The sequence below is a fragment of the Lissotriton vulgaris genome, chromosome 1_1 (genome assembly GCF_964263255.1).
Source record: "Lissotriton vulgaris chromosome 1_1, aLisVul1.2, whole genome shotgun sequence".
NCBI lineage: Eukaryota > Metazoa > Chordata > Amphibia > Caudata > Salamandridae > Lissotriton > Lissotriton vulgaris.
In genome coordinates this window covers 691,127,676-691,145,954 of record NC_141685.1, presented here as the reverse complement: position 1 = coordinate 691,145,954, position 18,279 = coordinate 691,127,676, and the positions used below count along the sequence as shown (strand labels likewise).

At 42.7% G+C, this 18,279-nt stretch overlaps 1 protein-coding gene across 1 annotated transcript in view; it reads right to left on the bottom strand.

Annotated features, from left to right (window-relative positions):
- DPYD (dihydropyrimidine dehydrogenase) overlaps positions 1-18,279 on the bottom strand; it is a 3,292,815-nt gene that overhangs the window by 538,154 nt on the left and 2,736,382 nt on the right. Inside the window, exon 19 of the mRNA XM_086954704.1 lies at positions 3,099-3,241. Within this exon, the coding sequence (XP_086810830.1) occupies positions 3,099-3,241 (143 nt within the window). The remainder of the gene's footprint in view (positions 1-3,098; positions 3,242-18,279) is intronic.

Sequence of the window (18,279 nt, the reverse complement as noted above, 5' to 3'; positions counted from 1 at the left end):
GTTCCCTACATTTGATTTGGTTGTTTTAAAAATAAAACTATTCTCTATTTCTATAAACTGGTTTGGGATTTTTATTATGTTTTGTCCTTTTCTTATTTGATGTTTTGGTGAAAACAAATGCTGTACACATTTCTGCCTGATTGATTGCTTGCTAAGCTACCAAGGATTAATTTATTAAGACTTGACTAGACCTATTAGTGATTGTGATATTATTACCAGCTGAATGTGAAAACCTTTACCTACTAATAATGCACATTCCTTTAGACACGCTACCAAATTCAAATTCAAATTCAAATATTCGATATTCAGAAATGAATTCATAAAAGCATACAAGTTAAAAAGAAACATACGATCACAAAGTATCACAGAAGTGCAACATTTTAGAAATCATTGTTATTACGGGGCGAGGAAATCCGGTTTGATAAGAACAAGTGATTTAAAAAGCTATATAAATAGTAATGTGTACAAGGGTAAAATGCTTTACATAGAGTTTCTAAACCTAATCAGTAGTTTTAAGAAACTAGATGTAGCGTGAGCCACGGAGTCGGTTTCCAGCTGTTGCAATTTAACATAGGCTATTCTGCATGAGCGGTGGCCCCATGCTTTAAGGATTGGTTTCAAAATAATCCTCCATGGAACAACATAAAATTTACAAAATAAAATACAGTGTAAGTTTGATTGGGGGGATAAATCATCACAGGGGCAGGTAGGCAGTTCCCTCGACCAATTATTGCAGGATGGAAAAGTAATTATGCGAAAGAAAGTTCCAAACCTGAACCGTGTTAACAACATTCTTGAGTAGCAGGCTAGATCACTTACAAGGTACAATTGTGGCCCTGGGTTAATAGTAATTTTGTGAAAGGCCAGAACTGTGTTTTTTAGTTTTTCTGTAGCCATCTCTTATTAGCTAGATGATTCATGGCCAGTTGTTTCAGTGATTTTCTAGCAATCATTTCCATAGTAGATGGTCTAGAGAAAAACTCAGGGTGGCCAAGCTCGGTCATCAGAGCTTGCACGTATGACAACCATTTAATGTTTCTGACACCGTCCAGAATAAGACAGTCAGAGATTAATTTGCGGTTAAAAGCTGTCTCCGGGGTAGCCCACACTTTATGCCATAAAAGGATAGGTGCAATTTTTATGGTGTCAGAAATAAAAGGCAGACCCAATTCAATATGGGTGAGGTAATTTGCTGAGGATTTAGGGGCCCCCAGCAGATATCTGAGGTATTGATTTTCAATTAATTGAATAGATGTTATGTTTTCAGTACCCCAGATACCTGATCCATAGATGGCCGTGGATATGCCTTTTGCCTGATATATTGAGATTAGTTCCTTGACGGGTCTACCGCCAAGATCTGCCGCCAAATTATGGACACGCTATCAAATAGGCACTGCTTCTCCACTGGCTCAAGTATGTGACTATTATTCCCCCTGTTCTGGATACTAGGCACACCATTCTGGTACAGGAACAGGTATGAATTACCCTTCTGGAAGACAATTGGTCCTGAGTCTTACGCCAGTCTCTTCCGTGAAATAATTCTGGCTTATGGCTAAAACTTAGAAAATGGGTGCTACTAAATGCACTGATTAGATAGTTCTCATCTACTCTGTCTTAGAGAAAGAACGTCCAAATCTGCCTGGTAAAGTCAAGAACACTTGCTTGTTTATTGCATTGTGGGTCTCAAGACATTCTTCCTAGGACTGGTTTTGATTTCGACAACAGCTGTGTCCTTCCTTCGGAACAATGAATAGGACTCTTAAATGATCTGTGTATTTCTTTGAATGCTTCCAATGTTTGGCATATTATTTTTTGTTTTGTTATAAGCTGTGCTTTTAGTTTGTTCTGTTTTCTTTTTTAGATTCCCCTTTGGTTGTACTGAATGCAGAGGTCTGGTGTTTATCCGAATCTCTTTCTAGGCTAGTTGCCACTTGAGCCTGATGCTTGTGATAACACAGGCAGGCATAACTGCTGTGCTAAAATTTGCCTCGGTGAACAGAGAGGATGCATCCTCTGCATTTCTTGCTTGTCACAGTCTCTTACTTGGCACTGTCTTAAATAATTAATGTGTCATACTTTACACTTCCCACTTTGGAATATATCCAAAGAATTAAAGTTGGATCTTTCTACCATACAATGTAGCCATTACTCCCTTACACTCAGTGCTACAATTGATTGCAAAAGAATAGGTGCCACGGACCAAGGTTTTGCTCAGAAGACCACAGACAGTGTGATGGGGGTGCTAAATACCGGGGCTGAGTAGTCATGATTTCACTTCATGCCTGTTTCATGCACCCACAAACACCTGCCTTTTTATCTCACTCTTGCAAGTTCTTTTTCATCACTTCTTCCATTTGTCACAGTTTTTCTGTCTCTTCCTCAATATAATTTTTGATGTGTTTTTTTCCCTCTTTTAGTCTGGATTAATGCCTAGTGAGGAAACAAAAGTGCATATCCTCCAAAATGAGCACCGGTGGCTCCACCTGCAACCACCGGCTCAAATCAAGCATGCACATCCACTCTGGGTTGTACTCCCATATATTATTAATCTTTCTTCCTGGATTTGTTTTTCTGCTCTATAAGGATATTGCCCCTATAGGTGGCAGAGATCATGTCCATATGTAAGGGGTTGGTTCAAGGGCATGTACACAAATCTGAATGAGATTGAGCTCCACATGCACACGTTCTGGTGTTGGTTCTACAGTACATTCACATTGCAAAGGATTTGGTTCTTTAATAAGTGTACATGTAAGAAGGCTGCAGCACATATGTGAATGATAGTTAGCAAATAACTGAGTGGCGCCTGAATTTATACAAGGAGGATATTGTTGCGCCACTTGAGAGAGTTTTAGCCTTGCGACTTTAATAGTGTCCTTTAAAAAGTAAATTATTTTACAGCCTAAGAAACCATTGACAGGAAGGTTCACTAGCATTATTCCCCCAGGCTGCCTACATCAATTCCTGCAGGCAAATATGCAAAGAGTTTTAATAATAGTTTACAGCTAAATGTTTGCATTTAATATAATATTTACATTTGGAAGCACACTAACATAAATACAATGTAAAATATATTTAAAAGTGACTAAAACAAGTTCAACCTGCAGAACAGATGCTCCACTTTGAAGAAACTGCAGTCCACTCTCAGCTGAGTCAATCCCACCAGTTGCTAAAATGGGGAATCCTGGGAGAGCTTTAGCAATAGCTGACACTGCTCGCAAAGCAATAGGGCGAATAGCATTTCCTAAAATAAAAATGGAAAGATGAGAAGTACATGTTAGGGTGTGTTAATCTCATATGCAACATTACATTAGAATACCACCGTTCCCGAGCAGTATTTCATATAAGAACAGAAATGTCGGCTTCTGAAGAAAAAGATATAAAATAAAATATATCACGATTTAATAAAATATAATTAAACAAATGTCTGAAGTATAAGTTGCAATGAATCAAATACTAATGCGGTCACATATAAATTGTCACGGATTTGTCTCCATCTACAGATATGCAAAAGGTAAACAATTAGGTAAAATTATGTAAATTCTCTAAATCAACACACAAATCGGTAAATATACCTTTTTGGGGATAACCATAGTAGTGTATCTTGAACTAGTTCTTCATTGATCACAACTTTAGCGTTTGTATATAAGAAACTAGATTAGTACTTCGGGTTTGTTCTGTGAGATAAAATGTAGTTTCAGGGAGAAAACCTGGGAGTGCATCTGCTAGCAATGACACAAAGCAGCAGGCTTTTCATTGAAGAATTTAGTGTCAAATTCTTAAGTAGCAACACAAGCAGTAATATTAATTCACAATGTAGTAACAGGAAGAAGAATCAATGTTTGACACAAGACAAAACAACAAAAATGGAAGTGGGAATAAGGAGATATAATATTTTTAAGAAAAGTTCAAATAACACTGCAGGGACAATAGGGGTGTAAAAGTCAATATTCATCTGTATGATTTACCAAAAGTGACACTGTAGACCACTCTGCCTCGTTTAGCCTGGAAGGGTAGGACTATTCTAGGCAGTTAATTGAATCAGGTACACATATTTGCTCTCACACCTCTTAAGTTGCTAAAAAGGTTCCTAGTGTCCACTCAAAAGATACTCAACTGGAAAGGGATAGATTGTTGATTTGTAGGTCACAGTTAGCAATGTAAAGCCAGCTCAGCCACTTTCTTCTACCAACCCCCACCAGTCCACTACCTCTTCTGTTCTTCTTGCATTTTATGTTCTTCAGCCAGGAATCCCACACAGGATCTAGTTTCTACTAGTTTCCTGGTTCTCCGGTAATGGTGTCTTTCATACCTTTATGTCCTTGTAATAGAGGCCAGCTGGTCTTACCCATGAGAGAAACTTCCACTTTTTTGGTAGAAGGGAAAAGTCCTCCTCTTTAGAAGGATGTCGAGAACTAGGTGGTCCTCCAACTGATCTTCGCCAAGTCCATTTGTGTTGGGAGAGGCTGTAAGCAGGAAGCTTTTGTTTGAGTGGTCAATAGCTAGTCGTTGACAGCAAGTTTCTACCGTGACCCAGAGTCAACCCATCCATAATTTATTGCTCTTCTACTCAGTTTGCTACAAACAAAAATCCAAAAGCCTTGCCTTCTGCTATTCTGTTGCAGTGAAGTACCTACAACTTATCTATACATAGAGATTTAAATGTAACTCTGTTTTCTACTTTAAGCCAGTGAAACCCTCTAATTCAGGAGAGTTTCGAGAGAGGAGGGATGAGTTGTGGCAAAATCGTTATGGTACTGTCACCAGTGATGCAGTGTGTAACAAGCGCTTAATTTGAAAAACAAAGGCCCAGTTTTTTTTCTAAGAAGCTTGCTGCCAAATGCTGGGGTTATGGAATACCAAGATGCCCTAGCCTTTATTCCACTTCATGCGTCTTTCTTTCATGATCCTACACAGTCTGCCTCTTCATTTAACACGTCCAGGTCCTTTCACATACCTTCTTTTCTCCCACTGTCACTATTTTTCTTTTGCTTCCTACTTATTTCTCCCCTTTTTCTCCCTTTCTCTCTCAAAGTCATGCAGGTGCCCACATCTGCAACCACCGTCACACATTAAGAGTTCTCCAGTAACATGATTTGTTTGCTGTCGGCACAAATATACACACATATACACCCATTGATGGATGTGCTCCACTGAAATACTGAACATGGAGCCATTTTCTGCTGTTGTTCAGAATGATCAGTCCTGAAGGCGGCTTCAGAAGCAGTTAGAGCAGTGGCAGCCCCTCGAGGGAGTCCTGCGGGGTGGTGGAGCGGGGTGAGGGAGTTGTAGGGTGGGAGGTAGTACGAACAAAGTTAAGTAAATAAATAAATAAAACGAATTACATTGCGCGCGCTGCATCGCAATCAGCGATGCAGCGCACAATGTAATTTGTTTTATTTATTTATTTACTTACTTAACTCTGTTCGGCCGTATGCCGAAGTTTACTACCCCCAATCCTGCCCCTCCCATGCCCCGCCCATTGCCCCACAGCACTCCCTCGAGGAGCCGCCACTGAGTTAGGGGCCACATGGGCTGTCAACATCAGACTCACTAGCTAAGTATTGTTGTGCTCTAACATGCCAAAAATACAGAGTGTGTACTACAGCATAACACATTATTAACAACTTGCTGTGTCTTTGTGACTCATGCGTGCTGGAAGCAGTTCATGAGTTATAACACTATTTGATTTTATTAAATTTTCACTCAACAGATTACTAGTGATGTATATATTTCTAATTATAAACGCCACTGATTTGTCTAATAGTAGGTTTAATATCTCTTTAACCCCTTGCGTGCTGATGACAGAACGGTTCCGTCATCAGCATCGGTTGAGCTGTGCTGATGACGGAACCATTCCGTCATGACTCCGCCCACGGAAGGCGGAGTCAGCACAGGCGGAAAATACGCCCCGCACGCAAGGGGTTAATACTGTTTCACATAAACGTTTATTTTGATATAACTCTCCTTTAGAACCCATGGATAGAAAGCTGAAACATGTGAACATTATTCTGTGACACATAATGCTGTGCCTGATTGTTTCAAAATGTTTGCAGGGGTGAACCCCACAATTCCCCTGGAATTCAACCTCAGGGCTGGAGAGAGTTGGGGTTGATCCTTTTTTAAGTCAGGGCATACATTGATGCACCATTACTTTTAAAACTGTTAATGCTTTTGTTAGGACTGGGGTTCTCTAGTTGGCAATGGGTCAAATAGGGACGCTTGCTTCTAAGTAAGGGAAAGGGGATTACACTACTGGATAACCGCTACTCACCCCCCTTGCTAGCTTGGCACGAGCAGACAGGCTTATCGCAGAGGCTGTGTGTTAAGCATTTGTGAATATACACAGTAATACAGTGAAAACACTACAGATGGACACCACACATGTTTTATAAAGATAAGTATTCTTTATATAGACTTAACACAAGACCACAAACGACAAAAATTCACAATATTGTAACTAAAATCGACTTAAAGATGGTAGAAGTCACTTAGTGCAAGTTGAGGATAAATGCGACACAGTTCTCACAAAAGTACCTGGATGCGTAACGCAAAACAAACAAAAGGTTCGCAGAGTGGGAGATGTGTCGGATCCTTGCTTTGGGTAGGAGATGATGTGTTGCGCCTCAATGCTTGAGCAGAGTAGGGTATGCGCCTTGATCCTTAACGGAGAGGAGGTGATGCATAGGTTCTTGTACTGTGGCCTGGTTACGATGTCGCAAGATGGCGCCTCGATGCGATGCGACAATCCAGTGCAATGCAATAAGATGTCACCCTTGATGCGACGACGTGAAGATGATGAGTGCACACCCAGTGGCAATGCAGCAAACTCTGTTGCTTTGGAGCCGCGATAGGCCCTGCGACACACTTCTCCGGTGATGTGACGGTGACCTTGCCATGGCGACATGCTTCTCCGGTGTTGCCTCGGGTAACAGCTTTGAGGAAGGCACGCTTCTCTGGTGATGTGGCGGCGACACGCTTCTCTGGCGATGTAACGGCAACAGCTGCGACTGTGACACGCTTCTTCTCGATGCGTGGCGCTTCCAGCTCCCAGCGACACGCAGGCTTCTGCAGACAGGATTCCCAGCAAGGAAACTCTGAAGGGAGCTGGTGGTGAAGTCTTTTGTGCCTGAGACTTCAGCAGGAGGCTAGGACAAGTTCAAGCCCTCGGAATAATATTCTGCAAGATGATGAAAGTTCTTTGAAAGTTTCTTCTCTTTTCTTTGGCAATAAAGAAACCACTTTGGCAGGGGGGACGTCCAAACTCCTGCAGATTCCTTGGTTGTTCTCCTTGGCAAATGTTCCTCTTGTTGTTCCAGAAGTGATCTAAAGTCTTGGGGACTGGATCCCCATATTCATACTGAAAATTCCATTTTCCTCTGAAGGCAGAGAGGCCCTTGCCTAGTCCAAACCAGTTCTGGTCAGTTCTTGAGCACTTTGTTGACAGAACTCCTTCTTTCCTTTCACAGTGTAGGCCAGGGACATCAGACACACAACAGGAGGTGGAGCCAGCACTGTGGAGTGAAGGCACAGCCCTATTCAGATCCAAGGTGCAACTCCTCCCACTCATCTGCATGCAGAGCTCTCTATTCAGCCTTGGGCTGACTCACCCTGTCTCCTGGAACCCCTCAGCCCCTGTCACTCAAGCTCCAGACAAGGTGGTATTTCAAACACAGAATGTTAAAACCAACTTTACTAAAAGATGTATTTTATCATTCTGAGTACAGGCATACTAAATTTGAATTTCTACCTAGTTCCCTCAGTCAGTTAGGATTATAGGATGTTATAATCAAACTGCCCACGCTGGCCTATGGGGAACAGGTAGCCTTGCAATAATGAAAAACGAAAATGGCTGTAATTCACTATTAGCACATGCCACACACATCAGGGCATGTTCTTCATTATACTTACAATGCACCCTGCCCTTGGGCCTACCTTAGGGATGTCTGATATGAAGAAAAGGGAAGGTTTAGGCACTGATAGGTGTGTGCTTTTACCAAGTCGACATGGCAGTACTAGACTGCACACAGGCTCTGCAATGGCAGGCCTGAGACACACTTCACAAGCTGCTTCTGTGGGTGGCACAACAAGTCCTGCAAGCCTACTAACTAAATAAGACTGTTTATGAAAAAATAACAAAGTGTAATACCATCTACATGGACGTATATATCTCATTTTTCAACATTAGGCTCAAAATAATGTTTTATGTGGTTTATTTGTAGGTATGAGTGAGGTATGGATGGTTAGAATGGTTGGTGGATGTTCTGACAATTTGTAAATGTAATGTATATTTAAACTATGTTATATTGAAGTGTATTGTTTTATATCTTTTTGTACATGCACAAAAAACAAGTGACATCTTTATGAAGTAATATGGGTTCACTATAAAAAAAAATGAATCAATAAACTAAGTGACGTAAATTCAAAAAAACTGACCGGTATGTTTCACTCATAAAGGTTAGTACAAATAGCAGAAAGTGAAGTCCAGTATTGGCAGTTGTGTTGTTCTTTTGTTGCAAGCCTACCAGCAGTATGTGATTTACCAGCGCTGGGCACACATGGTGCACTGTACTAGGGTCTGCCAAGTAAATCAAATAACCCAATCATGGAGTCACTAATCAATACATCAATTTAACATAGGGAGCACTTGCACTGTGACACTGAATAGCAGTGGCAAAGTGCCCCAAACATCTAACCAGCAAAACAGATCAAAAACAGAGGAGGCAAACAGTAAGAAATGGAAGGGAGACTCACGCCATTGGTACCAGGTCTAGCAGCTTTTATATATTATACAGGATTTCATGACAAAGAAAGGCCTATTTCAAGTCAGCTTTCAGCAAAGAAAGAAGAAACAAAAAAAATTATATGAAATATTTTCAAAAAACAACTTTGAAGTGGTAATCTTCTTGGAAAGCAATTCAGCTAGCCTTTCTCATGTATTGGCCTCCACCTAATTAATAAAAACTGTAATTAATAATACCAGTACATTTTTGGGTCATTTCCTTCCCATCAAAGAATACAATCACCAACTGTTAATAACACAATGAAAGCTATGATTTGAAAGTGCGAGTAAAAAAAAACTTTTATACTTTGAACTTTACTGCTAGTAGGCCAGAATAAGATAACAATCTGGGCTATGATAGAAAACACTGTCTTACCATAATTCAAAGCAAGTGGAAATACTCTTTGGGTATGAGGTTAAGTGTATATTTCCCATCTGAACTGCTAATACATATCACAGCCACACAAGAAGGCTAGCACACTTTTCTTCTTTAAAGAGGAATAAAGCTGTTTTTAACTGAACAGTCTCGTCCACTCAGTGCATCCACCATTATCTGCTCTAGAAAGCACTATGTTCTATTGTCTCTTACCTGCAGGTGGTCACACTATCCATTACTATAATACAACTCATTAGCCACACTTTAGTACTGTCATACGCAGATAATTAGCAATTTAATTTAAATACCAAATTCTTGTGGAAATAATTGTCATGCAATGCCCTGAACCTACGTTTTAGAAAGTATAATACAAGTGTTAAGATAATTCCTGACATTTACAAATGTCATTAATTCACCTATCCTTCTGATACTGCTTTGGTATTATAGTTGAACAATTACCCAGCAACATAGCAGCATAATGAAACAGTTTGAAAATGTGAGGTCCTCAAAATAGTCATGGAATATATTTACAGGCAGTGCTCATGGATATTAAACAAATGGTGCTACACAGCTAGGATTAAAGCAAATGGACAGAATGACACAACACCAAAATATGGTAATGATTGCAGTTGGTTTATGGCAGAGGGATTTAACACATAGCTTTGGCAGAAGTGATAAATACTAGAAGCTGCATTGATGTGTACTATCACCTCATTGGTCTCACTCATAAAATTCCCTAACAAGATAAGTTTAGTCTTATCCAGGTGACAAGAATGCCTAGCCTAATCAAAAAAGTAAGTGTAAGGGTTCTTTTATAGTTTGGTGTGGGACCAAACAACCACTCAGGTGAATGAGGGGTGTCTGATTTTTCCTGCCAGGTGGGGACCATCTACCATGTTTAGAAATCCCAACCTGCCTAACGGGAGTGTCTATGCTAAAAGAGGTTCACAGGTATATAGAATGCATCTTAGTCACTGCTAAGGCCGCGTTAGCTGGCAGGCGTTTGGCACCCTCATAATTGGTTTTTCCTTTTTAGAACAAACTCCTAACATGGGTGTTTGATTCCAAAAAAGAAAAACAAATTTGTCCTGGTGTGCAGGGGGTTTTGTCCTTTTGTGTCGGGCCACTGATTATTATCCCAGCCTGTGCCATGGCAGACCTGGGCAGGGAAAATTAATGTCGGCCACCCCACCCTATTTAGAGGAGAATGACTGTTACGGTTATGTGGCGACCAACAACTAAAAGCCCAAAAGTTCAAACACCTTATTTTTTTAAAATAGAGTGGGTAAAGATCTGGCAAATATCCTCAAATTCAAGAACACAAACACCCATATTACGTATATTAAAGAACAGGATGATACTCAGAAAGTGAAAATGGAAGAGATTCTGGAGGTGTTTACGGAGTTTTATGAGAAGCTCTACACTCCTCAGTGAACAAAAATCTAAATGTCTGGAAATCCTAATATCCCTGTCCATTGCTTCAGTCTCCGATGAGGAGGGAGAACAGCATAATCCACCTTTCACTTCTGAAGAAGTTATTGAAGCAAAAAAATCAATTCACACAGGGAAAGTCACTGGTCCTGATGGGTTTTCCATCAGATTTTTAAAAATATTTAGGGGTATATTCACAAGAATGTGTGCTTAACATCACCCAAAAATGGTAAGGCACCATTACACATCACAGCCGATCATGGGAAACTAACCCCGTATCAACGTGGAACTCACAACAAGGCGGTACCATGCGATCGTCTGCCGACACCACGGCCTATGTCCGCGCTACAACACCTCGACGGAGATAAAAACACAAAGCTCAAGGCAAAAAAACATGCGATGGGCCAAAGCGAGATGAGGAAATCATTGATAAGCAGCGCTAGGCGTGCAATACACATATATCAGGTGGGAAAAATCACGATAAAAGTAGAAGAAATACTCCATCACAAACTGACCAACACCGAAGCACCATGGAGGCAGCCAGAGCAGGAGCAGAGCCACAACCACCCTCGACGACCAGCCTGGGACCTCGGGGACAGGGAAGGGCAAGGACAAGGAGAAGAGGAAGACAAAGTTCAGTCCGCAGGAAAACAGGATCCTGAACACGGAGGTGATAGAATATCACCAACAACTGTTCGTCACCTCCATAGTATCATTGGGCACCAAAAAAGTTATATGGCGGGACATCGTGGACAACGTGAATGCCATCGGAGAGCACAAGAGGTCAATGGACGAGGCCAAGAGGTGATGGATTAATATCAAGCACAAGACCAAGGAAAACCTCGCACCCAACCAGAATGCAGCAATGCAGAATGAAGGTGGGAGCCCAGCGCCACAGCTTGTGCTGAATGACATGGAGGAGCTGATGTCGACAGTCATCAGTGTGGAGACTGTGGCCAGAGTCGGGGGACCAGACACTGCTAGACAGGACACAACACAACCGCAACAGGATGAGTGACCACCAAGTACTGGGGGATGGGTGGAGATGGTCACAATGGAACACTTGCACAATCAAGCAGAGCACAGTGCACACCTACAATGACTCTGGGCCATGGCCCTGATGTACAGACTGTCACAATGCCATGCTGTCTGAATGTCAGCATGTACCGTGGGGTTACATACATGCAAACACAGTGTAATACACCATCTCCCCTTCACATTGCAGAGGCACCGTCAACACCTCATGCACAGCAGTCCGAGCCACTCTTTACTGATGACAAGGAGGACATCCACAGCATCGACACCCAAGCCCTCCAAGACATCATTGACATCATCCACAACTCACCTCCAGGATCAGGGCAGCCTAGCTGCATCAAGGAGACCCCACCCACAACCCAAAAGACCCAGCAGTCTCCCAAGACCCCCAGGAACAACACTTGGCCTTCCAAAGCTGTGTGCTTGAGGGCCAGAGGGAGATGGCTGAGCAGGTGCGGGAGGGGTTCAGCCTCTTGGCTACCAAACTGGATGCCATCCATGGGTGTCTAGGTGCATCAGGTACCAGCTCCAGTCCCTAACTGACACCCACTGCCCGCACCATGGTCTCTAACGAGCCCTGACTGACATCGCTTGAGTCATGACGTGGAGAGAAGAACACCTGTCCACTCATACTGGCTCCAGCGATCCCACCCTTGAGCTGGGGCACACATGCGGAGGGTCATGGAGGATATTGTGCGGATTGAGGCAGAAAGGTTGGCAGTCATTGTTGCACATCAGCGAAATGTAGCTGGGATATACCATGCCCTGCAGATCCTCATCATGGCATTGCTGCCACAAGGCGTGGCGCTGATGAAGCTGCTGCCCCCACACCATCCACATCTCCGCCCCTGTTGTGTTAGGGCCTCACAGTGCGGCAGGTGTATCCACTCCGGCACCTGATGTGTCACTGCCACACAGTGCGGCTGACAATCCTCCTCAGGCCCCTGATTTGTCAGTGACACACAGTGTCGCAGCTGGTCCTGCAAAACCCATAGGTGGGGCAGAGCACACACCCGAGGGCGAGGATGTGGATGGGATTGTGCTCAGAAGGAGGCACTAGCGTTCATTTCCGCCACCTGGCCTGTTTTTGCTTGGTGCCGCATATGGCCCCATGACCTTCCACTGACTCCGATACACTCCGCTGCACTTACCTTGAACCGTGACATGGACTGCCATATAATTTTTGATGACCAATGACACGGCGACTACACTGCTGACTGTACCCTTCCTCTTCCATAGTACTTGCCATCCCAGGATGAACTCTGGCTGGCCCTCCACGGGCCCATATTGCGTAGTGTGCTTGGCATGGCCCTGTTCCGCTCCAGCTGCAAAACTCCACTGGATGTGCAATAAACATCCAGTGACGCAATGCTGTGTCATTCTTTCATCATTCATGTATGAATGGGTGGATGAATGTAGGGATATTAATTTCCCTTACATCAATGATGCTTATCTATTGGGATGTCAGTCACAGTGTGATACATTGCCTATTGTGTTCCGGGTGCAGTGGACACTACAACAGGGACACATGCATTAGTCACCTCCTTGTCCAGACATGGACTGAACCATGCCCAGAGCCCCCAAGTCATTGTTGCAAGTCCTGGACTGGTCCGGCGTCACCAGGCCAGACCACTCCGCTTACGCTCCGAGGGGGGGCCCACATAGCTACCTGTCGCAGGCGTACTCGCTGGTGGTGTGCAGACCACTGTGCAGACCACAGGTCATGGCCACTCCCTGAGGGCAGGTTTGTACACACACCACACCCATCCGGCACAGGCGTCACAGGCCATGTGACCCCACAAATATAAGGGGCTGGCTACGTCACATTCCCCTCTGCCGGTGGTGACTGGATGACGGACGCTCCACAATTCTCAATCATAGAGGACCCATGAGTTGTTGCGCTTAGGATTGGTGGCACCTGAAGCCTTGCAGCCGTCAAGGGCCTACCACCACATGGTGCTGACTGGCGTTGCACAGAGAGAGTGGAACCTGAAGCCTTGCAGCCATAATGGGCCTACCACCACGTGGCGCTGACTGGCGTTGCACAGGGTTGGGGCAATGAAATAGCTGAGCGGGTGTGCAGCCTGAGTCGATGATGTGTGCACAGTCTCCACCATTAATGACCCAGGTATCAGCGTCATGTGTGGGACCTGCTGGGCTGTGGGGCAGGCCCGCATGATGTGGACCATGCATGGTGGCAGGACTGGGGCCTGGAGCTTGCACAGGCAAGTGGGGTAACTACTGGTAGGCCCACCAGTGGCAGCAGGTGAACAGTGGGGCCTGTGTGCGTAGGGGGGCGGTGTCTCTCTATCTCCCTTCCTTTCCTTCTCTCTCTCTCACTCTCTCTCTCCCTTCCTTTCCTTCCCTCTCTTTCTCTCTCTGGCTTACTTTCCTTCTCTATTTCTCCGTGTCTCGCTCCTTTCTTGTGCACACCACACATGTCCTGATTTTGTGCTTTCTTTTCCAGGCTGTGATGCCGAGATTGTCCCCAACGGACCCGACAGGAGTCTTCCGCATTGGTGTTTTGTGTTTTGTTTCAATAACATTTTTGGTTGTTATTTCAGTGCTGTGTGGCCACACATGTGTGTATTTATTTTGGCAATGTGCGTCATCATGCCCTTCTTGGGGCTCCTGTGTACGTGGGTACATATGATGAACCCTTTTGTAGAGTCTGTATTTCATTGATTGTCATATTGTACTTCGATATATTGATAACTAAGGTCTCTGACTCCTGGTGTTTTGTGCCACAGATTCTGTGCTTGTTTGTTTTTTTCCCCCGCCGGGTTCTATTTGGGGTCCAGGGCCTTTCTCTAAAAAAGGTACTTGATCAGGTGTGACTTGGGTGGTAGATGTTCCAGAAGTGCTAGGTGTTGATGATTCCGTACTATGGGTCTGTCTGCCACCTGGGGCATTTCGTGGTCTTCTGTTATCGAAGAATCCTCTTCTTGGTTTAGAGTCATCCGAAGATGTTTCGTCAGATGATTTATCATTATTGAGTCTTTGCTGTCTCCTTCTGGCGTAAATATCAGCCCAAGTATATACCTCTCCTAGGCGATAATCGGTAGTAACTAAGGTGTGTTTATACAAATTCCTCAGATCCCTAAGATTACGGCATTTCTTTTCAAATATTGTGGAGACACCTACACCTTCTCAAGGGAATGTATTAATGGGTTTAAGAACCAAAAGCAAATTTACCCCACCAGTAAGCCACAAAGTGCTCGATGCATACGAAAAAGTCATAACTAAAGAAATAGAAGACATTTTCAAAAAACCTAGATCTAAACAAACCAACCTATCTCAAAAAGACAAACAAACACTACAAAATTTGGCCAATAACAAACAAATCACGATTCGACAAGCAGACAAAGGTGGTGCACTTATCATCATGGACACTGAGTACTATGAACAAGAGGTGGATACACACGTCAAAGACAAAGAGACTTACATGGAGATGGAAACAGATCCGACCAAGGAATTTGAAAATTTTTTATTCAACATCATTGAAAATGCAATAAAAATTGGCGTGATAGGTCAAAAAGAGAAGGATTATCTACTGAAAACAAACCCTGCAATACCGTACATATACATGATACCCAAAATTCATAAGCACCCTACCAAACCGCCATTACGACCAATTGTATCCACTGTGGGATCAATACATGAGCCAGTCGGGAAGTTCATCGATAGACACTTACAGAACATTGTTCAGAAATCCTCCACGTATGTGAAAGACACCACTCACTTTCTAAACATCCTTGAGGAACACAAAGGCAATTTCACCAAAGATATGATTATGGCCACAATAGATGTGAAGTCATTGTACACTTCCATACCGCCCGATTTGGGTATGATCGCCATCGAAAGTTTTTTGGTAAACGAAGAGAAGAGTGAGGATCTGAAGGTATTCATAATGGAACTTATTCACTTCACTTTGTTCCACAGTTACTTCACATGGAAGGAGAGATTCTACGTACAATCATCTGGAACATCGATGGGAAATTGTGCAGCTCCCACTTATGCCAACACGTTCATGCACAGATTCGAACTCGACAATATACTGAATCAACAAATTTGGTCCAACAATCTGATCTTATACAAACGATATATCGATGATATATTTGTATTATGGAAAGGTACAACAGACACTTTACTAACTGCTCTACAGCAACTCAATAACATCAATGAAAGAATTCAGTTTACTTTCTCTATCAACAAAGACAAAATATCTTACCTGGACGTATCCATCTCAAACCACGAAGGAGAATTAACCACCAGTGTTTTCACCAAATCCACAGACAGAAATAACCTCCGCCACTACAAAAGCTTTCATCAACCATCCCTAAAAAAGCACTTACCTTTTTTCACAACTGATCAGGATTAAGAGAATTGCATCAACGACAGAATTGTACAACAAACATAAACAAGAAACCTTACTCAAGTTCAAAAACAGAGGATATCCCGAGTCCATTCTGGAAGCTGCTGCTGAAAGAGCAGATAATCTACAGAGACAACATCTGTTATCCACACAAGTGAAACCAGAGGAACAAAGAACAGTATTTGTCTCGAAGTTCTCAACCAGGAGTTTTTCCATCAAAAAAACCATAATGAAACACTGGCCATTACTGGCCCTGGAGGAAGATTTCAAAGGATCATTCAGTAAACTTCCCATATTCGCATATGAGAGGACAAAAAATCTGAAGGAATTAATCAAAACAACACAACACAAAGAAACAGATACATACAAAGGAACTGTTCCTTGCCACAACTGTGGAAATTGTTCGGCAATAATCAAGGGGAACGTGATTAATCACCCCACCAAAGGCATACCAATCAAACTCAAAGTATCAGGCACATGTGATACCAGCAACGTGGTATATTTGTTGAGATGCCCGTGCGGCCTGTCATACGTGGGAAAAACCCAGAGAAAAATAAAAACTAGAGTGGTCGAACACAAAAGTAACATCAGGCTGAAAAACCAAAAATCCACAGTAGCGATGCATTTTAATGAAGCCAAACATAACCCATCACAACTCAAATTTTGCATCTTAGAAAAAGTTGAGAATTTGCCAGGAAGAGACACCAACAATTATCTGCTACGGAGAGAAACATTTTGGATCAATTTTTTGTGCACTCTCCATCCAAAAGGGTTAAATGAAAGGATTGAACTTAGTTGCTTCTTGTAGCAACACACCGTGAAATGACTGCATAGGGTGCCAAGCACTCATCATGATCAAATTTGATATGTACAGACTTTTTACGTAACATGTATTGTTTTGTATAACATGCAAGTACTAAGGTTGCTATGGTGATCACCATGTTTATTATTTCTCCATCATGTTCCCCAGAACAATACGTGCACAACATCTGAGGCTGTTATTTTATGTTTTTTATTTGTCCACCACTAGAATCTACATGAATCAGTGTAGGGTACACTACACACACATACCATCCAGATAGATAGAATGGGACTACACCATGACGTAAATAAGTCACACGCGCCGAAAACAGGAAGTAAACAATGTTGTTACCCGTCCCACGTGACCGGCATACAAGACTATAGACACTACTCGGATAGAGCGACGCACGCTGACGCAACATGACGTTTTTACGTCATACGCGACAGAAGGCAGGAAGTAAACAACGTAAATTTACCCGTCCCACGTGACCGGCATAAAAAACCATAGACATCGCTTGGAAAGAGCGACGCACGCCGATGGGCGATCATTGGGAAACTATACGAACCGCGGACACGGTAAGAGATGGATAGAACCCCCCGGGGGGTGGGAGAAGCACGCCTGCATTTTAGTTTAAATAATCTATCTCAGTCAAGGTTACAAGTTCTGTAATTTTCGTTACAGCTCACAGACCAGCTTACAACTACAAGGGTACAGGTCAGTCATATGGAAGTTTTGTCTATACAAGCGCGCACCCATTTTTAATGACTGGGTCATAAGGTGACACACTAGTTCAAGGTATTGCACGTTTGGGAACGTGAGGAATCCGATTCTATTGCAACTTGGTCACTTGAATGAATTGTTTGATTATTGATTATTGATATGAATTGCTTGTCTTAATCAAGTCTGGTACACCATTAGTAAAGGAATGTATTTGTTTCATATAAAAAAGTCCCCTGAGGAAGAGCTGTGTAGCTCGAAATGCATCGGGCAATGTATGAATTGATGATAATCATTGAACTACTTAAGGAATAAGAAAAATGAAAACTGAAAATTTCATGACAATTAAATGAAATGAACAGATGAACAATTGAGTGAAGAAGTTTATTGAACAACTTGTTTTAACCATGTTCACCCTTATATGAAAACAAAGTGAGTGCGGATGTGAATGTGAATCTTGTGGTTCAAGAAACACGCATTAACACTTATACTTGACCCTGTGACTCAGAAGGGTACTCACATCAACGCACCAATTACACTCCAGAAATCTGGCTCAAACAAAGCACACCGTCAAAACCACTTGAGTGCGGAGTCAAAGTTCCATTTGGTTCTAACTTCTTTTTGCAATATCACTTGGTAATAAAATTGTATAAAAGCAACAATAAAAAGTGACAGACATCATACTTTCGCAAAGTTCTTTTTACAGCTATTGCCCCATCCATCTGGCTTATCTATATACTCTAGCAATATACTCTTCCTGGCAT